At 41.6% G+C, this 22212-nt stretch overlaps 1 protein-coding gene across 3 annotated transcripts in view; it reads left to right on the forward strand.

Annotated features, from left to right (window-relative positions):
- Positions 1–22212, forward strand: part of LOC115218063 (DNA ligase 3) — a 49343-nt gene that overhangs the window by 10209 nt on the left and 16922 nt on the right. For all 3 annotated transcript variants that reach the window (XM_036507886.1, XM_036507885.1, XM_029787832.2), the window contains 8 exons: positions 1221–1705; positions 2880–3026; positions 6465–6656; positions 7413–7519; positions 10014–10058; positions 17662–17748; positions 19306–19385; positions 20483–20560. In XM_036507886.1, coding sequence (XP_036363779.1) covers positions 1234–1705; positions 2880–3026; positions 6465–6656; positions 7413–7519; positions 10014–10058; positions 17662–17748; positions 19306–19385; positions 20483–20560 — 1208 coding nt within the window. In that variant the 5' untranslated portion in view covers positions 1221–1233. The remainder of the gene's footprint in view (positions 1–1220; positions 1706–2879; positions 3027–6464; positions 6657–7412; positions 7520–10013; positions 10059–17661; positions 17749–19305; positions 19386–20482; positions 20561–22212) is intronic.

Here is a 22212-nt window from a genome sequence, read left to right on the forward strand (position 1 = left end):
CCTCTCTAAGGTGTAGCACAAGAGATGGAAATTGTCCTGGATCAACCTGCCTGCGATGGCGCATGTCTGCGCCTTCTAAACAAGTTTCTCCATGACACGTGCCAACCTCTTAGCTAGCACCTTGGCCAAAATCTTTAACTCTACGTTAGGTAGATTATGGGCCTAAAATTACTAATATAGTCCCCCTTGCTTGGGTCTTCACTCCCTAACTCACAGAGCTGGGGATCCTTCCATTCTGCTGCTAGTTGGTGTAGATGCAGGCCAGCAAGTACCCAAACAAGTCCAGTATACTGCAATAAAATTCATAGGGCAGACCATCCAACCCTGGCAATGTGTCCCTGGTGCACTCAGCCAGCACCTTTTTGAACTCCGCAGTCGTAATCGGTCTTTCAGAGCATTCCGCCTCCCGTGCTGAGAGTCGTGGCCTGCCAGTGATGGGCTCCCCACAGTCCAGCCTGCCACGCTCCCTGAGCAACTGAGCAAAATGCGTGAAAAGCCTTTTGCATCGCCTCCTATCCTTCCATTGAACACCCATGTTCGTCCATTAAAGACTTGATAGAGGCTTCTCTGCCTCTCTACACAATGTGCCCATCCAGCAATGTTAATACTCTCTCTCCCACCGCATGAAGTTTAGCTCTGACCCTACACCCTTTGTGTTTGGCTTTGAGATGTAGGTATAAAACTGCTTTCGCTGCCACCACTCTGGATGCAGAACCAGACTCCATGGTTTCATCTAATTCCTTAGTTAAAGCCCCTTCTATTCTAGTCTTATCTAGACTTAACTGTTTGCTAAATCTAATAGACTCAGAACGAATAGCTCGTTTGAGGGCACACCACCACCTATTATTAATAATGGCACCAGTTAATGCCCTCTGCACTAACTCCTTAACCTGGGCATGGAAGGTTTTACAAATCAAAATAGACTTGTTCATGTTATTAGTCCACGCCCACTATAAAACGAGCAGTTCACCCAGTCTATAACGGTCTACTACGCACACACATAACAGGCTTTATTCAGTTTTCGTCTAGCAAATCCTCTTACAAGGCTTTGGTCGAACTGAGGTTATAGTAGAAGACACTTGTCCAAGGTGCCACACAGTGGGACTGAACCTCAAACCATGTATTTGGGAAGCAAGCATCTTACCTCACAGCCACTCCTGCCCCTTATTTATTTTTTTATTCATGTATCTATTTATTATTTTTTTTTGCTCTCGTTGCAGGTTAAAATGCTTGATGTTACAGCAAGTATTTCTGCCAGTTTTGTTCTCTAGGACTCTAATAAACAAACTTTATCGCAGCCCCTTTGCTTTTACGAGGCAGGGGTTTCCATTTTACCGTGCAGCAGCTTTTTACCTCAATCCTTTGCTTAGCTCTTTGGATTTGAATTCCATTCCTCTCCAGCTTCTGCCTTCACGAATAATGGCCGAGAACAGATTCATTGTGGTGTATGCCAAGCTGGGCACATCCAGCTGCAAGAAATGCAAGACCAAAATTGAAAAGGCTGCTTTGAGGATTGGTAAAGTGGTACCGAATCCTTTCTCTGATGATGGAGGCGACATGAAGCAATGGTACCATCCCTCTTGTATCTTTGAAACATTTCTTCGAGCAAGGCCTACCACCAAGATTATCGAAGAAGCTGAAGACCTGGATGGATTTCAAGATTTGCAACAAGACGATAAGGATGCTGTTAACGACTTAATTAAAGGTACTTTTTATGACATAATTTTTTAACCCTTCACTGACACCCTTTCGATGAACACGACTTCTTAACCATTCCAGTTAACATTTAGGTTTGATGAGGGTTTTGTTGTTGTTTAGTAAAACACCAGTTTGTTTAACGTCTGTTTGTACAAACTGGCTGAGTTTAGACAGGAAGCTATTCCACCATCATCATCATCATCATCATCAACATTATTATTATTATTATTGAATGAGAGAGCAGTGCATGCCATCAAAGTGACACTGGGGTAAAATATACGAAGCCCAATATACCCATCATGACTACCCGTCTATTAAGGGTACCCAGGCACATGCATCACAACCATCCGCGTGGTACTCAAACCCACATCCCTTTATTAATGCGGCTAAGTGTGTTACCATTACACCAGTGAATTAGCCTCCCTGTTTCTGTCAAATTTAAGAACCTCTATCAGTTCATAGTTGTTCTTTTTAAACAAACTTTCTACGTGCTTTCAGTGCAAATGGTTTTATTATACGGCGCTGGGTTTTACAATCCTGTAAATAATAATAATGGTATTTATATAACCCTACATATTTGTAAAACCTGGTGCTGTACAATAACGCCATCTGCATCGAAAGCACATACACCTGACAATTCTTGAAAAGTCGCATTGCGACGAAAACCGCTTTGAATTAATATATATTTAAAAAAAAAAATTTTTTAATTTTCCATACACCCATTTTTATTAAAATTTACCTTCAATTTAGCATTCTGCCTTTTTATAATTTTTCCTTGCCTATCATTTCTCCACATGCAGTCAACACAACCCCACCATTTATTGATTTATATATATATATACTGTCATCATTATCATCATCATCATCTAGCGTCCATTGTCCATGCTAACATGGGTTGGATGGTGTGACCAGACTTGGCAAGCCAGGAGGCTGCAGTCTGATTTGGCATGGTCCTTATGGCCGGATGCCCTTCCTAACGCCAAATCCATACATTCACATGTGACAGGTTTCATACAATTTCTGTCCACCGAATCCACTCACAAGGCTTTGATCAGCACAGGGTCCTAGTAGAAGACACTCGTCCAAGGGTGCCTTGCAGTGGGGCTGCGCCTGAAACCGTTTATTTTCTTTAATAATATAAATTACATTCTAGATTTATTTCTTCTTTTTTTTTGTTTCAGACTTCTTCAATAATCCCCAAAATAAAAGGAAACGGTCTGGCACTAGCAGCACCGGCAGCAGCAGCAGCAGCAGCAATGTAACAGCTTCTAAAACTTCCAGTACCCCTAAAAAGGAGGAGAAGAAAAAGCCTTCTGCTGATGTGAAAGGTAAGGGTCCATCTTTCGTTATTTAAATTATCTTTTGCTTGTTTCAGTCATTGGGCTGTGGCCATGATGGGGCACTGCTTTGAAGGGTTTTAGTCAAACATATCAAGCTCTGCACCTTTTTTGTCTCAGGGGCTGCTGGTCTTTTGCTGAACCAGTCAGGTTGTTACAGGGACATAAACAAAGCAACACAGGTTGTCAAGTGGTGAAGGACACACACACACACACACATGTATATCATCATCATCATCATCGTTATCATCATTTAACATCTGTTTTTCCATGGTGGCATGGGTTGGACAGTTTAGCAGGAGACTGCACCCGGCTTCACTGTTTTTGTGAGGCTTTTACAGCTGGATGTCCTTCCAAACATCTATCTATCTATCTGTGTGTGTGTCTATGACTGGCGCCCGTGCTAGCAGGGTGCAAAGAGCACCATACGAGTGTGATCATTGACAGAGCGTCTAACCGGCTTCCGGGCCAGTGGGACTTAAAAGGCACCATTCGAGCATGATCGTTACCAGCGTCACCTTACTGGCACTCGAGCCTTGTGTTGTAGAGTATTAAGAGCACCATCCGAGCATGATCGTGGCCAGAGTGGCTATCTGGCCTCCATGCCGGTGGCACGTAAAAGACACCATTCGAGCATGATCGTTACCAGCATCGCCTTACTGGCACTTGTGCCAGTGGCATGTGTAAAAAGATTCGTGGGAGGTCGTTGCCAGTACTGCCTGACTGGCCCCCGTGCTGGTGGCACGTAAAAGCACCCACTACACTCTCGGAGTGGTTGGCGTTAGGAAGGGCATCCAGCTGTAGAAACTCTGTCAGATCAAGATTGAGGCCTGGTGCAGCGTTTGGCTCGCCAGCCCTCAGTCATTCGTCCAACCCATGTTAGCATGGAAAGCGGACGTTAAACGATGATGATGATGAATGGGCTTCCATTCAGTTTCTGTCTACCAAATTCTCTCACAAGGAACTTGCCCAAAGAGCCACTCAGTATAACTGAACTCAAACCACGTGACTGCAAAGCAGCTCCTTAAACTCGAAGCCCCGACTGGGCCTGATTAAAATTCTTTCTACTATTATCGTGTGGTGGACATTGGGCATTCTCTGCTGTGGCCTTTTGCTGACCATTGCCTTGCGAATGAATTTCTTTGTTAGGTACTAAATAAAAGTCTGTCATTTGGGTAGCTACACACGCACACACACACACACTTGTTGGTGAGTGTTTAACATATAAAACCATCAACATGTAGCCAGCCTTGCCTGGCCTCCGTGCCAGTGGCACATAAAGAGCACCATCCGATCGTGGCCGTTTACCAGCCTCGTCTGGCACGTAAAAAGCACCCACCACATTCATGGAGTGGCTGGCGTTAGGAAGGGCATCCAGCCGTAGAAACATTGCCAGATCAGACTGGGCCTGGTGCAGCCTTCTGGCTTCCCAGACACCAGTTGCACCGTCCAACCCATGCCAGCATGGAAAGCGGACGCTAAACGATGAAACGAACGATGATGATGGTATGTGAGGGAGATTTGGAGATTTGGCTGCTATTTCTAGAAGGTTAGGCGATCACGTAGAGATTTCATTGGGTGAAGTAGCGCCTTCTCCAAGCTTATCTTGTCGACGTTATGTAAGGGACATAACTCTGGTAATCCTTCATTCAGTGCCCGCAGAACTGTGAGAATCCAAACATGGCATTCTGGTCGATACGAACGGGAATATCTGGACGCTGGTGATTTTCATCAATGGAAAACATGCGACTCACCAGTGCAAAGGGATTTTGTGACGCCGACGTTGAAGTCTGCTGAATGGTATTAAGGACAAATGGACAGGTTATTGTTTACGTAATTCTGAATTTTCTGTCTAACCCATGCCAGCATGGAAAACAGATGCTGCTAAATCATTATGAATTCTTTCTACTAAAGGCACAAAATTTTGCAGGATGGGGACAAGTCGATTACATTGGCCCCGGCACTTAACTGGGGTTTATTTCATTGACCCTGTTGAACATGCTTAATAATAATAATAATAATAATAATAATAATAATGGTTTCAAATTTTGCCACAAGGTCAGCCGATTTGGAAGAGGGGATGAGTCGATTGCAATGACCCCCAGTGTGTCACTGGTACTTAATTTATTGACCCCAAAAGGACAAAAGGCAAAGTCGACCTTGGTAGAATTTGAACTTAGAACGTGAAGACAGATGAAACATCGCTAAGCATTTTTCTTGGCGTGCTTATGATTGAGCCAGCTCACCAACTTAATAATAATAGTGATAATTATAATAATAATTAATTCTCGTTTATTGGCCACAAGGGCTTACAAAAATCAGATAAAATACGTAAGGACAAAATACAGGACGAAAGTTAGAAAAAGGGTTTTGTCCGTTTGAAAAGTCCATGTACAAATGCGAAAATAAGTAACAATTAAAACTCCCAATAGGGGGAGGCGCTTCGAAAGGTTACTCGTGGAAAAACTCATAAAATCCATGGGAGCCTGGTCAAAAGGTGGGTAGAGAGCCCCTTTCTCCTTTTATATTTACCTCTTTTGTTACAGGGGTAACCTCAGAATTGGTCCGTTAAATACTGGCCATTCTTCCGACATTCACCCACCTTTCAATGAATTTGCTACGAGACAGCACTTCCCTCTCTACTCTCATCTTCCTTTTCATGCTGATAATAATAATAATGATAATAATAATAATAATAATAATAATAATATAATAATAATAATAATAATAATAATAAATGCCCTGATGCAGTACCAGGCAGTGGCTCTCATGGCTTCTGATCTTAACTGATTGGAAGTGTTATCATGTACATTGTTTTGTCTTGGTATAAAAGATGGGCTACAGCAAATATTCTGCTCAATACCACAGATTTGCTTGTCAGTTGTTTGACCTTAACCAGTTGAGCATGTCCCTTAGTGGCTGACGATATGTGCATCTCTGATCACGAGCAGAAGTAGCGGCGGAGCATCATAGCCGTGTGTTGAGAGGGATTCTTTGGGGTTTGAATAATTCACCTTTGGAAACATGGGGGTTTCGTTCAACGTCCTTAAACAAACCTTATTCAGGGACCTTTTGAGCGGGATGGGTTACTCAACCAGAAGAAAATTCTAACTGGGCCCCACCTGCAAGGTCATGCACTGTTAATCTTGATATGAGATCACCATGTCTCGCACATATGGTTGTGATGCATGTGCCTGGTGTACCCTTATCAGACGGGTAGTCATGATAGGTATACTGGGCTTCGTATATTTTACCTCAGTGTCACTTTGATGGCATGCACTGCTCTCTCACTCAATAATAATAATAATAATAATAATAACCACAACAGCTGCAGAATTTTTGAAATGTAGGTTGGCAATGGAGAAAATGTTGGAAAACTTTCTTTGACTTCTTAAAGTAATTAGTAGATGTCTCGTTCTTCCATTTCAGAGAGCAAACCACCTCCACCGTCACCGTCCAGTAACAGTGCTGAAAGTGAAAGTAAAGAAGGCAAGAAAGGCGGCAACAAAGACGACGCCTTCCGATGTTTCCGACAACTTTGTGCTAAGATTGCTGATGAGAACACTTACCTGGGGAAGACCCAGTTGGTGTCCGATATGTTGAAGAAAGGTTCTTCCGGAGGTGAGCATTCGGAATGGTTTCCTGTAATCTCCCTTTTGTTTTCTCTCTCATCATTTGTCTTTCTCTCTCTCTCCCTCCCCCACTCACTCTCGTCTATTGCCTCTCTCTCTTTCTCTCATCTATTGTCTCTCTCTCTCTATGTGTATATATATATGTGTGTGTGTGGATGTATGGATGGCTGTATGTAAATATATATGTATGTGTATATATATATATATATATATATATATATATATATATATATATATGTATGTATATTTCTGTGTATGTATGTATATCTATGTTTATGTATATGTATATTTATGTGTATGTTTGTATGTATATTTCTATATATGTATGTACGTTGCCTACATACACTTACTTACAGCATCCGTTTTCCATGCTGGCATGGGTTAGACGGTTTGAGGTTTCTATGGCTGGATGCCCTTCCTAATGCTGACCACTCCAAGGATGTAGTGGATACCTCTCGTGTGTCACCAGCACAGGTGCCTTTCATGTGTCACTGGCACAGTCCACAATTACAATTTCACTTGGCTTGATGAGTCTACTCAAGCACAGTAAATTGCCAAAAATCTCGGTCACTCATCAGCCATCACCGTCATGAAACGCAACATCCAAAGGTCATGCTTCACCACCTCATCCCATGTCTTCCTGGGTCTACCTCCTCCACGGGTTACCTTCACAGTTAGAAATCGCCACTTTACCATATCACGATAATTTTACCAAACTCTTTTTTCTGTCTGTGAATTCTTTCAGATGTTTTCTGCGGTGATACCTACCTGTGGTTGAAACTTCTGCTGCCAGGTGTTGTGAAACTTGTTTACAACCTGAATAGCAAACAACTCGTTAAGTTGTTTAGTCAGGTAAAAACTGTTCCCAATTTTTGTCTTTATCAGTGAAACCCCATTGATTTTTTTTTGTCTAATTTACATGTAATGCCCTGAAAGCATGAGGAAATAAAAGATCATTTGCCTCGGTGGTGAAGAAACTTTCTTCTCAATCACCGGGCTTTGAGTTCAGTCCCACCTTAGGACCTTGGACAAGTATCTTTTGCTGCAGCTTCAAGGTTTGTGAATGGATTTGGTAGAAAGGAACTGAAAGAAGCCCATTGTATGTGTGTATGTGTGTCTGTGTGTGTGCGCGCGCCTGTCTGATAAGAAGCTTGCATACCAACCACATGGTTCCGGGTTCAGTCCCACTGTGTGGCACCTTGGGCAAGTGTCTTCTACTATAGCCCCGGGCCGACCAAAGCCTTGTGAGTGGATTTGGTAGACTGAAACTGAAAGAATAATAATAAATAATAATAATAATAATAATATTAATAATCCTTTCAGGCATATCACCATCATCATCGTCGTTTAACGTCCGCTATCCATGCTGGCATGAGTTGGACGGTTTGACTGAGGACTGGCGAGCCAGAAGGCTGCACCAGGCTCCAATCTGATCTAGCAGAGTTTCTACAGCTGGATGCCCTTCCTAACGCCAAAGAAGTTTTAGGAGAGGGGTTTGGGGGTTAAGTCAATTACATCGACCCAGTCCCCAATCGGTACTTATTTCATCATTTCCGAAAGGATAAAAGGCAATGCTGAAATTTGAACTCAGAACGTACAAATTTACAAAATGTCTCTCAATAATTTGTCTGGCATGTTAACGATTCTACCAGCGCGTCGCCTTATTTTCCGGTAGTAAAAACCGAATATTCTTAGCAAGGTACAAATAAGATGACACAGTTATTCCCCTTACACCTGCTACATTTTCTATTCATCGCTCGAATTCTGAAATTCAGCTGCGAAACGGTTTAATGATTGCTTCTGAATATCATATTACAGTTGTTGTTGCTGCTGTTGCAGTTGAGCGAAGCGGTCTTCGTCCCAGAGCTCGCAAGATCGCGCCTCTGTAGTGAGAGAAGTCCGAAACGTGTTTGGTCCTTTGCTATTTGTAAGACCCGCAGAAGAGAAAGCAGGTCAACCACCCCGACACTGAGAGCATCGACGGATGGATGAATGCGCATCTAGGCTCAGCAGTTGCGTAGGAAGTCGGGGAGAAGAAACAGGAAGAAAGCGTGAGAGAAAGTTGGAGCGAAAGAGTACAACAGGGGTCGCCACCACACCTTGCTGGAGCCTCGTAGAGCTATAGGTATTTCCGCACAATAAACACACACAACGCTCAGTCTGGGAATCGAAACCGCGATCCTCCGACCGTGAGTCCGCTGCCCTAACCATTGGGCCATTGGGCCTCCTCTGTTGTTGATGTGGCTGTGTTGCCACAGGTCGTCCCTGATGTAGTTGTTATATGGTACACATTAGTAAGGGAATTTGTTTCGTTGTTTAACCCTAGGCTAGCTCTTACCTAACAGCAGTTTTTCATATGAAATATACAGAATAATACTGGCGCAGGCGTGGCTGTGTGGTAAGAAGCTTGCCATGGTTTTGGGTTAAGTCCCACTGCGTGGCACCTTGGGGAAGTATCTTCTGTTATAGCCTCGAACCGACCAAAGCCTTGTATGTAGATTTAGTAGATGGAAACTAAATGAAGCCCATCGTATATATATATATATATATTGGTCGATGTCAGTGCTGCCTTGACTGGCTTCCGTGCCGGTGGCACGTAAAAAGCACCAACTGATCGTGGCCACTGCCAGACTCCACTGGCACCTGTGCCGGTGGCACGTAAAAAGCACCCTCTACACTCACGGAGTGGTTGGCGTTAGGAAGGGCATCCAGCTGTAGAAACACTGCCAGATCAAGACTGGAGCCTGGTGCAGCCATCTGGCTTCCCAGACCCAAGTTGAACCGTCCAACACGTGCTAGCACGGAAAACGGACATTAAACGGTAATGATGATGATATATATATATTTATATGTTTGTATGTGTGTGTATGTATTTGTGTGTCTGTGTTTCCCCCCCCTCTTTTTGCCTGACAACCGATGTTGGTTTATTTACATCCCTGTAATTTAGCAGTTCGACAAAAAGAGATCGATAAAATAAATACTAAGCTTACAAAGGATAATTTGTTTGACTAAATGCGGTGCTCCAGCATGGCTGCAGTAATCAAATGACTGAAACAAGTAAAAGAAAAAAAGAATTCTCTCTCTCTCTCTCTCTCTCTCTTCCCTTATCTCTCTCACTCACACACATGCATATTTCTGAATTTGACCGTTGAATAGAAATACTTTTTCTTAGATGGAATATTCTTTACTTTTTATACAAACTTCAATTTTAACCCCAATTTCCTGCTGACCACTACAATTTTCATTGTCACTCACAAATTTTTGCTGGGTGTTTGTGTTTTTTATAAATGATTTTCTTATAAGATTTTCTTTTTTTCTTTTTTCATTAATTATTATCTTTTAATAGATTTTTGGTGAAAACCATGAAGAAATGGTGAAAGACTTAGAACAGGTAATATATGTTCTCATCTCTTAATTGTTGTCGTTGTATAGCCCCAGGCTCAATCTTTATTGAGCAAGCCTAGAGGTAGACACAATTAGACAACCAAACATTTAGTTGCAGCCAAGAGACCAGTCGTCCCAGTTATCCTCTGTTCTTGCCTTGACGGTTCCCATCAAGGCAAGAACTGTTTATATAAGGCGGCGAGCTGGCAGAATCGTTAGCGCGCCGGGCGACATGCTTTGCGGTATTTCGTCTGCTGTTACGTTCTGAGTTCAAATTCCGCCGAGGTCGACTTTGCCTTTCATCCTTTCGGGGTCGATAAATTAAGTACCAGTTACGCACTGGGGTCGATGTAATCGACTTAATCCCTTTGTCTATCCTTGTTTGTCCCCTCTGTGTTTAGCCCCTTGTGGGCAATAAAGAAATAAGGGAGCCATACTGCATGGTGAATGATACAGGGTGCAGTGTATCTCTCTGCTCATGTTGTACTCTCTCGATTGTTCAGTCTGTATGTCTGTAAATTTCTGTTGGCCACAGTGAAAAGCTCACTCAAACCACACCGGTTGAAGTTCTCCTTTTGTTAGTGCTGAGTAACCCAGTGCAATATTTGGCAGGTCACTGAGGTCATCATTTTTACCACTGCTTCTGAGTGTGTTTCTCTTGGCTATGTGATAAAAAGGCAGTCATCATCATAATCATCACCATCATTTTAAAGTCTACATTTCCATACTTGCATAGGTCGGACGAAATTTGTCCTTTTGATGAGCATGCATATTAAAGAATTACAAATGGTTCTCATTTTAACGATAGCAGGTAATTTGAAATAAAGAAATTATCATCAACATCATTTTAATGTCCACTTCTTCATGTTTGCATGAATCAGACAGTTTATTAAGGCAGATTCTCTACAGCTCAGATGCCCTTCCTGTTGCCAACACTCACCCATTTCCAAGCAGAGTAACATTTCCTTATGGATAGACATGTTCTCAATTCCTTTCACCAACCCTCAATTGTGTTCAGACAAGGGAATATTTCCCCCAACCAGGCATATTCTTTGCAGAAGACTGGGAATGAATGACGTTGCATATATATATATTTTTTTTTTTTTTACTGCCCACAAGGGGCTAAACATAGAGGGGACAAACAAGGACAGTCAAAGGGATTAAGTCGATTAATTCGACCCCAGTGTGAACCTGGTACTTTATTTACCGGTACTTTATTTAGGCGGCGAGTCGGCAGAAACGTTAGCATGCCGGACGAAATGCTTAGCGGTATTTCGTCTGCCGCTATGTTCTGAGTTCAAATTCCGCCGAGGTCGACTTTGCCTTTCATCCCTTCAGGGTCGATTAAATAAGTACCAGTTACTGGGGTCGATATAATCGACTTAATCCGTTTGTCTGTCCTTGTTTAGCCCCTTGTGGGTAGTAAAGAAATAGGTACTTTATTTACCGACCCCGAAAGGATGAAAGGCAAAGTCGACTTCGGCGGAATTAGAACTCAGAACATTAATGACGTTGGATATATGGTGGTGATATCTTTGAAGAAAGGCAGTGTGGTCATGGTTGGAATAACTTTGATTGTAGATCTGATCAGAAATAGTTTACGGCTAAGCAACACTTGACTTTTAAATCAATGGTGTAAAGTAAGTTACCTCCCTTAGATTTTGTTCGGGCGATTCTCTGGTCAGTCCAAGCCTGGCCACCCAACTGTTTTAAAACACAAGCTGATAAAGGAGCCACTGCATGGTTTCCCTGTATCCTAGAAATAGGTGCTAAAGCTCCCTCAAATTACATTTTGTTCTTGGTGAGAAAGGACACATTCGATAAATATTGTCCAAGATATGCTATGCCTTCCATCATATTCTTTTACTTATTCCAGCCATTTAGCCAAGGCCATGCTGGGGCACTGCCCTGAAGGGTTTTACTCTGTCAAACTGACCTCGTCACTTGCTTTAAGTCTAGTTCTTATTCTGTTGGTCACTTTTTATTGAACCACTAAATTTCAGGGTTGTAAACAAACATTGGTTGTCAAACACAGATTTTTAATTTAGATCTCTTTGAAACAGTTTATATCATAGAACTAGTGGTGATGGTCTCAGATGGGTTGGTATCAAAAAGGTTAATAATCTGAAGAGAATGAATGATGAGGCTTTTGATTGATGGAGGAGACTAGTGTGATTGATGTGGTTAACGTTCGGTTTGGACATTTGTTGGCAAATCATCTATTTGGTAGAGAGGGGTTTCCAGAGGGATGCAGTTCAGGGGAAGAAGGAATGGCCTAAGTGTTTAGTGTAGTAAGATGTTGGGGAGGTGAGGCACAGTGGAAGTGACAAGAGGAGGTCGAGGAGAAACGGACAGGAATTGTGGGGTCTTGGTTGAGTAAGATCATCATCGTTTAACATCCGCTTTCCATGCTAGCATGGGTTGGACGGTTCGACCGGGATCTGGGAGGCCAGGAGGCTGCGCCAGGCCCAGTCTGATCTAGCAGTGTTTCTACAGCTGGATGCCCTTCCTAACGCCAGTGTAGTGGGTGCTTTTTACGTGCCACCAGCACATGTGCCAGGCAGGGCTGTCAACGGCCACGATCGGTTGGTGCTTTTTACGTGCCACCGGCACAGAGGCCAATCGAGGCGGCGCTGGCAACAGCCACATTCGGATGGTTCTTTTACGTGCCACCGGCACTGGTATCACAACTAGATTCAAATGAACAGAGGAGGTTATTGTTTCAAAAATAGAGGGGGAAGACAGAAGCCATTGTAGTAGCAACCAGAGGAGAAGTCAGAGGAAGAGAGAGACTTACTCATTAGTAATTATGGTGGGCAGGCAGAGTCAGTAATTGCTGAAGTCCATTATGGTTTTGTGGTGTTTTTAACTTGATTTGCTTAATGTAATGACAGACATATTACTCCCCCTCCATCTCACAAAGATTCTGTTCTCGCACTAAATGTCACGTGTTCTCAGCATTATAGATGTTAGGCAGTGCTGACCTTAGGTGCAAGCGTGGCTGTATGGTTAAAAAGCATGCTTCCCAGTCATGTGGTCTTAGGTTCAGTTCCACTGCACAGCACCTTATGCAAGTGTCTTCTGTTATAGCCCTGGGACAACCAAAGCCTTGTGACTGAATTTGTTAGACTGAAGCTAACATACATATCAGGGTCGGCTGAAAAGTTCATAGGCTGACTAAGACACTGTGACCCAATGAGGTTTACTTTCAACAAAGTGGCCCCTTGCTGTCTACATACTTCTGTCACTGTTGCAGTGCTTGGATCCCTTTGGTGAAGAACCTTTCTTTTCATTCATCAAAACGTCAACAACAGTAGGTATCATGTTATCATCACTGCCATATTGGTTCCCAGCCAAGAGTTTTTCTCATGTTGGGGAACAGATGATAATCAGATGGGGCCAAATCACGAGAATAAGGATGGTGATCAACCAGTTCAAAGCCACAGTTATGTACAGCATCCATCGAAACTAAGGACTTGTGTGCTGGAGCATTGTCCTGATGAAACAAGATCCCTTTCGTCAGTTTTCCTGAGTGTTTGGTCTTGATAGCCTTTCATAACTGCCTCAGCAAGTTAGCATGATATTTCCCATTGATGTTGTGGGCCTTTTGAAGAAAGTCAATAAACACAATGCCTGTTGTATCCCCCAGAAACTGAGACCAATACTTTCCCTTTAAATGAAACAACCTTTGGCTTCCTTTAGAGGTGGTAAGGAGGAGTGTTTCCATTGCATGGATTGTCTCTTTGTCTCTATATTTACATATATATATATATACACATATATCCCCTCTCTCTCTCTTGGAGAGGCACAAGCATCTACACACACATATACACACGGCAGTTGATTTCCGCCTACCATATTCAATCACAAAGCTTTGGTCGGCCCGGGGCTATAGCAGAAGACACTTGCCCAAAGTGCCACGCAGTGGGACTGAACCCGGAACCATATAGTTGGGAAGCAAGCTTCCTAACCACACGGCCACGCCCATATATGTATATGTATGTATGTGCTTTTGTGTATCGTCTTGTCTAGATATCATATAATGGTTGTAAATGAGCATCACCATCATACAAGCAGTGCTGTTTGCATCCAGTCTTCTATGGGAAGCAGGTTTGGCTATGGGAAAAGAAGGGTTGGCAACAGGAAGGGTATCTGGCCATAGAAAAGAAAACCCATCTGACCCATGCTAGCATATAAAAGCAGACGTTAAACAAAGATGATGACGATGATGATGTTTTGTTCGTTCTCAAGCCATGCCTGTCTCATAAAGGCTGGTTTCCCAGTTTCCTTGGCGTATAGGTTCCCCACCTGGACTGGACGCCAGTCCATCACAGGTGAGCTGCAAGATGCAGGAAGAAAGAGTGAGAGAAAGTTGTGGCAAAAAAATCAGCTGAAGTTCGCCATTACCTTCTGCCAGAGCTGCATGGAGCTTAGGTGTTTTGCTGATAAACACACACATCGCCCGGTCTGAGATTTGAACCTGCAAATCCCCGACCGCAAGTCCACTGCTTTAACCACTAGGCCATGTGCCTCCACACACGATGATGATGATGATGATGATGATATAATTCTTAAGATCTCAAAGACTTATTGGCCAGGATAAAGACATAAAGCAGGGACTGACAAGACAATTGAGGTCAGAGATGGCTGTTCAGTGGCTCATATGGTTGACGGATTCCAGATAAATTCTTGCTCTGAGGGTACGGCACACTTTCGGTCATCATCGTCACTTATCACCTGTATGTGGTCACTCACTCATCTAGAAATAGCAGCCAGATTTCCTCAGATATCAGACCTCAAATGCACTTTTGTTCTTCTTTGTAAAGTTTCCCTTGAAGGACCTATATATCATCATGTCAGCGTCGCCGTACTGGCACCTGTGCTGGTGGCATGTGTAAAAAGATTCTAGCGAGGTCGTTGCCTGTACCGCCGTCTTGGCACCTGTGCCGGTGGCATGTGTAAAAAGATTTGAGGAAGGTCGTTGCCAGTACCGCCTTAATGGCCCCTGTGCCGGTGGCACGTAAAAAGCACCCACTACACTCTCGGAGTGGTTGACGTTAGGAAGGGCATCCAGTTGTAGAAACTCTGCCAGATCAAGATTGGAGCCTGGCGCAGCCATCTGGTTCGCCAGCTCCCGGTCAAAATCGTTCAACCCATGCTAGCATGGAAAGCGGATGTTAAACGATGATGATGATAAAGAAAGATGCATCGAATAATAATCTAATCATAGAGGATACACTATGTGTGAATAAAAGATGGTCATTGCTGGTATGTCTTTGATCATAGGCCTGCTTGATTAGGCTTACCTGGGGCTAAACACCACCACCACCACCAACAAGCACCACAACACTTTGTGCTGCGAAGAGATATTTCCTGTGTTGTATTGTTGTAGTTGTTGCTGCGTCTGCTGTTGTTTGTCCTTTCTTCTTTTGTTGTTGCTGCCGCTTCTACTGCTACTACTGCTGCTGCCGCTGTTGCTGTCGCTGCTGACAGTCTTGTGTGTGGGATGTTGTCAATATGATGGATGTCAAGCAATGTTGACCTTAAGCTTTTACTGATGACTCTTCTGACTTCTTCCCACTGATTTACTCCATAATAACTACCTTGCCATTTATGGCGCTCTCTCCTCTCTCACTCTCCGCTACCCACAACACTCTTGTCACATTTTATGGCAATGATGCACCAATTATTATTATTATTATTATTACTGTTATTATTATTATTATTATTATTATTTTTATTATTACTATTATTATTATTATTATTATTATTATTATTATTATTATTATTATTATTATTATTATTATTATTATTATTATTATTATTTCGTCTTCTGCATTGTTCTGTGTGTGACTGTCTGAATGTGTTGTGCGTGTGTGGGACAGATGTAATTTGTATGTGTGTGTGTGGGTGGTGACAATTGTGAGTACAGGACTTTCAAAGGAGTGAGTGGGTGGTTGGGCATCCAGTCGTGTGTGTGTGGGAGGTGGAGTGGGGTGGGCTGATGTGACCATGGGGGTTTCAGAGAAGTGAGTGCTGGATGGGTGGGGGCTTTTGGAGTGTCTGTGTGTGTATGTGTGTGTGTGTGTGTGTGTACGTGACACAACCTGAGATAGAAATAGCATTTAAATCTTACCGATTCCTACTCTTCTGTCTTTAGAAACAAACAAACAAGGATGTTGGATAACATAAATTGACACCCACTATTTTTAGGAACATAAAAATTGATGGGATGGTCGCAGCTGGAGTGCCTTTGATAATAAGCCTGCTTAATAACGACCAGTCTAAAACCCTAATAACCAAATTCTTTTGTCTGATGGAATTTCCCTTCCATATTCTCTTGTCACTATCTTGTACTCTGGCCATCTTGGCCTCTCTGTACTTCAAAATATCAACTGTCTCTTCTCTCTGTACTTCAAAATATCAACTGTCTCTTCTCTCTGTACTTCAAATATCAACTGTCTCTTCTCTCTGTACTTCAAAATATCAACTGTCTCTTCTCTCTGTACTTCAACTATAATCATGTCATATTTTCGTACTTCAGCTAAAATTATCTCGACATTGTACTTCCTTTATAGCTATCTCTCTCTGTGCTTCAAATGTAAACTGTCCGCTCTCTCTGTACTTCTATTGTCTCTTCTCTTTGTACTTCAGCTGTAATTATGTCTTTATGGAGATGTACTTGCATAGCAAGTGACCTGATCTGAGATCGTGTGCTGGAACGAAAACAGTTGCAGCGTGGAAGGTGTTTATAGTCCATTTAAGAAACACACAAAAACCGTTAGATTCACTTCAGCATTTAAATTTAATTTGTCAAAATATTTTCGTCGCTTTCAGACCGTGATGCAGCACGGAGTTTTGTCAGTGAACAGGTCGTGGTCTCAAAGCGATGAAAATATTTTGACAAATTAAATTTAAATGTTGAAGTGATTTTTAACGGTTTTTGTGTGTTTCTTAAATGGCTTACAAACACCTTCCATGTTGAAAATATTTATGTCATTTCTCTGACTTCAAGAATAAACTATCTCTTCTCACCGTACTTGCAACTAAAATTATCTTGTCTCCCTGTCTGTAATTCTTCTATACTTGTCTCTTGTTTCTCTACTTCTTTTATAACCATCCTCTCTGTACATCAAGTATAACCTTCTTATCTCTTAACTCTTACCATGATAACCTCATGACCTCTGTTCGGCCAAATTAGTCCACAATGAATTAGCTTGTGCTGTGTTAAAAGTTTCGAGCGAGGTTGTTGCCAGTACCGCCTGACTGGCCCCGTGCTGGTGGCACGTTAAAGCACCCACTACATTCTTGGAGTGGTTGGCATTAGGAAGGGCATCCAGCTGTAGAAACTCTGCCATATCAAGATTGAAGCCTGGTTCAGCCATCTGGTTCGCCAGCCCTCAGTCAAATTGTCCAACCCATGCTAGCATGGAAAGCGAACGTTAAACAACGATAATGATGATGATATATGTATATATATATATATATATATATATAATCTGAACTGTTAATTAGTTGTAGAAAGTCAATTAAGTGTTGTGTTAATGTTAGATAGAAGTATTTTTTTAAAAACTTAAATATAAATAAATCCATTGAAATTCTGTCAACAGGGGGATGTTGCTGAAACTATCCGGATGTTCTTTGAAAACAACAGCAAGTTACTACCTCAGAAGAAAAGCACCATTTCATTACAGGAAGTAAGTGAATTCAATCTTTTGAAAATGTCTTTGGAATTAATGCCCCGGTTTGCCTATTGGAATTGGTGATAGTGTATTTGTATGTGTGAAGGCGCATGGCTCTGTGGTTAGAGCATCGAGCTTATGATCGTGAGGTTGTGAGTTTGAATCCTGGACCGAGCTGCGTGTTTTGTTCTTGAGCAAGACACTTTATTTCATGTTGCTCCAGTTCACTCAGCTGTAGAAATGAGTTGCGACATCACAAGTGCCAAGCTGTATCGGCCCCTTTGCCTTTCCCTTGGATAACACTGGTGGCGTGGAGAGGTGAGGCCGGTATGCATGGGCGACTGCTGGACTTCCATAAACAGCCTTGCTCAGACTTGTGCATGGGAGGGTAACTTTCTAGGTACAATCCCACGGTCGGTCATGACCGAAGGGGGTCTCAATTTGTGTGTGTGTATGTTTATACACACTAGTGCTGGTGCCAAGAGTATTGCACCCAGTACATTCTGTAAAGTGAATGTTGCCATAGAAGCTATGTCAAAGAAGATAACGGACCTTGATGTAGACATCTGGCTTGAACCATCCAACCCATGACAGCATGTGAAATGGATATTAATCAACGTTGATGATTATATATATATATATGTGTGTGTGTGTATAAATATGTGTGTTTGTGCATCTGTGTATATACATATATGTGTGTGTGTAAATATATATATATATCTGTAAAATAATATGTGACAATTATTCGGTAGCCAAGATAAAACTCTGAGTTTCAAATGCCGAGGTGGAAATCCACAACACCATCTCTTCGGTTTTTCAGATGGCCAGATAACTGAAGAGATGGTGTTGTGGATTTCCACCTCGGCATTTGAAACTCAGAGTTTTATCTTGGCTACTGAATAATTGTCACATATTACATTTACAGATAAATTCCTCTATTTACATAATATTGAGGTCTCTTTCTTTCTTTTGTTATCTTACCGTTTTTACATATATATATATATATATATATATATATATATATATATTATATAAAAGGGCTTAGTAAAATAAATTACTTTGCCGCATACTGAACTCATTAGAAATAGCAGCCAAAAAACTTTTTTAAAGCTATTCTAATACTTAAAGAAAATCTCTCTCATATATAGTGTTTGCTTAATTCAACCCACAAAAGTTTTGTGGGTTGAATTAAGCAAACACTATATATGAGAGAGATTTTCTTTAAGTATTAGAAATAGCTTTAAAAAAGTTTTTTGGCTGCTATTTTAATGAGTTCAGTATGCGGCAAAGTAATTTATTTTACTAAGCCCTTTATATAATGTAATAATTTGAATCGCCTTGAATGGTCCCTTTGCATACTGAACACTTGGTGAAATTGATTAATAATTAATTAATTTTGCCCTCAATTGTTGAAATATATATATATATATGTAACATATCTGTGTACACTTGTATATATAAACATACATTCACACAAAAGTGTCTTTTCATGAGCAACAGCATACATGTTTGAAAGAGTGTTTGCTTATAAATGTGTGTGTTTATATTTGTATCTGGTGCTGTCCATTGCAGGTGGATCAACTCTTAACAGATCTCTCAAAAGTTACTAAAGAAGACGATCAACAGAGATACCTCACCAAAATTACTAAAAGGTAAAATGCTTTTTTATATCAAGACATTTAAAGTGTTTTCTGCTGCATACATGAATGCCTGCCCCTAACAGACATCAAACAACAAGCGCCCCAGGCAGATTCTCCCCCTACCTGTCAGGTACAATATCTTTTGTCTTTTACATGTTTCAGTCATTTGACTGTGTTCATGTTTGGGCCCCACCCTGAGGAATTTTAGTTGGACAGATTGACCCTAGTGCTTTTCTTCAAGCCTGGTACTTATTTATCAGTTGCTTTTGCTGAACTGTTAGGTTATGAGGATGTAAACAAACCAATACTGGTTGTTGAGTGGTGGTGGAGGACAAACACTGACAAAGACACATACACATACATGATGGGGTTTCTTTCGCTTTCCTTCCATCAAATCCGCTCGTGTGGCTTTGGTTGGCCCCAAGGCTCAAGTAAAAGACACTTGCCCAAAGTGCTTTGCAGTGGGACTGAACCTGGAACCACATGGCTGGGAAGCAAACGTTTTACTACTCAGCCATGCCTAACGATTATTATTATTATTATTATTATTCTATATTTGACTTTTGCTTTACATTTGTACAAGTTGGCTCCAAGTCTCACCCAGAGACCTCAAGAGACATCAAGCTGGAAGTTCATGTTGTTGTTATGCCTAGGGTGCCATATATTTGGTTTTGTACTTAGTGTTGTACTAGTGAATGTCTAAGAAACCACAAGAAACTTATGTTTGTTTTAAAACTTGAGATTACATAGGAAGTATTTTGCGTAGGATATGAGCAGTTCTCATGAGCACTATCTTTTGAATTTCTGCCATTTTTGGGTTTCCTGGTATCATATTATTATTATTATTGTTATTATTATTATGATTATTAAGGCGGCGAGCTGGCAGAATCATTAGCATGCTGGGCAAAATGCTTAGTGACATTTCGTCCATCTTTGCGTTCTGAGTTCAAATTCCGCTGATGTCGACTTTTCCTTTCATTCTTTCAAGGTCAATGTAATTGACTTGCCCCTCCCCTCAAAAACTGCTGGCTCTGTGCTAAAACTTGAAACCTTTATTATTGTTGTTGTTGTTCTATGTTTGATCCCAGTTTTTCTTTTTTTAATATCAGGTGTACAGGTAATGATCTGAAAATGGTGATTCGCTTGATCAAACACGACTTGCGGATTAATGCTGGTGCAAAACACATGTGAGTTCAAATCCCGACTTGTTCCACTTCACTTCTCTCTCTTTCGACCTCTAACTCCCCTCCATTCTAAATCTTCCCCCCTTCTTCCTCTCTCACTGTCTGTTGTTAACAACTGATAATAATAATGATGATGATAATGGTGGTGGTTGTGGTGACAATGGTAACGTTGTGCCTTTGCAGTCATCATCTTCATTCTTCTGTCACTGTGGTTGGCATTCATCTGCTGGAATCGTCATTGCCATGCTTCATCATCATCGTCATCATCATCATCATCCCTGTCATCATTAGAACCATTTTTCTGTTATTATTGTCGTCATGTAACGATGTTCCCCCTTCGTTAATCTTATTATTCTTATCATGTATGTTTTTGGTGTGCAGTGATCCCTTGACTATCATCAAATCCATGAAGTAGAAAACAGTACTGTATACGTTTTTTTTTGTTGTTATTTTTATAATTTGTATATATTTATTTTATTATAAATGCAAAACAACATAAGCTTAAATAAGAAACGGTGATAGATGATCCATGATACGGCGAGGGATTACTGTACATATATGTGTGTATGTATATGTATATATATATATATATTATATTAAATTAGAGACAAAACCACTATTAGGCAAATCATACAATGCAAAACTTAAGCCAATACATAAGATTAATTAATTTATATTATTTTAAATATATATCAAAATTATTAAAAAAAGATAATTAGTATAACACTACGATCGTTTCATGGCTGTCCAATTCGTAAAAATTCGAGTTACAGTCATTCTTCAGGTGATTGAAATATTTAACTTGGTGAGGTTTAATCAATATATCATCATCATCATCATCATCATCATTTAACGTCTGCTTTCCATGCTGGCATGGGTTGGACGGTTCAACTAGGGTCTGGGAAGCCAGAAGGCTGCGCCAGGCCAGTCAGATCTGGCAGTGTTTCTACAGCTGGATGCCCTTCCTAACGCCAACTACTCCGTGAGTGTAGTGGGTGCTTTTTATGTGCCACCGGCACAGGTGCCAGACGAGGATGGCGAACGGCCATGCTCGGTTGGTGCTTTTTATGTACCACCGGCACAGAGGCCAGGCGAGGCTGGCAACGGCCACGATTGGATGGTGTTTGTTATGTGCCAATATATAGATATATAGGAGCCAGTCAGGTGGGCGTGGCATCAATCATGTTTGGATAGCATGTAAAAAGCACGATGACAGGCTTGCCTGGCTGGCTCTGGCGCTGGTGGCACCACTGATACTGATACTCTCTAACCAATCCCACTGCATGACACCTTAGTCAAGTGTCTTCTATTATAATACTATGTGTGTGTGAGTGATTGTATGTGTGTATGTGCTGTCTATGCTTCCTCAGGTTCACATTGTGTGGTGATTGTAAACAATTGTCACCATCAAACAAACGCTGTCATTCCTTTCTAATATACTTTGAGACCGTGTCTGGCCACGAAGAAATACTACCTTGCTTGAAAACAGGAGATGGTTGATGACAGAAAAGGCATCCACCTATAGAAAACCTGTCATAATGAATTCTGCCTGATCTGTGCCCATCATAGAGAAGGGGACATTAAAACAATGATGATTGTGTTAATGTAATGCTTATCTCTGGCCATGAACTGTGGCAGACTGAGCTCCCTGTTTA

This window comes from Octopus sinensis, linkage group LG12, assembly GCF_006345805.1.
Source record: "Octopus sinensis linkage group LG12, ASM634580v1, whole genome shotgun sequence".
NCBI lineage: Eukaryota > Metazoa > Mollusca > Cephalopoda > Octopoda > Octopodidae > Octopus > Octopus sinensis.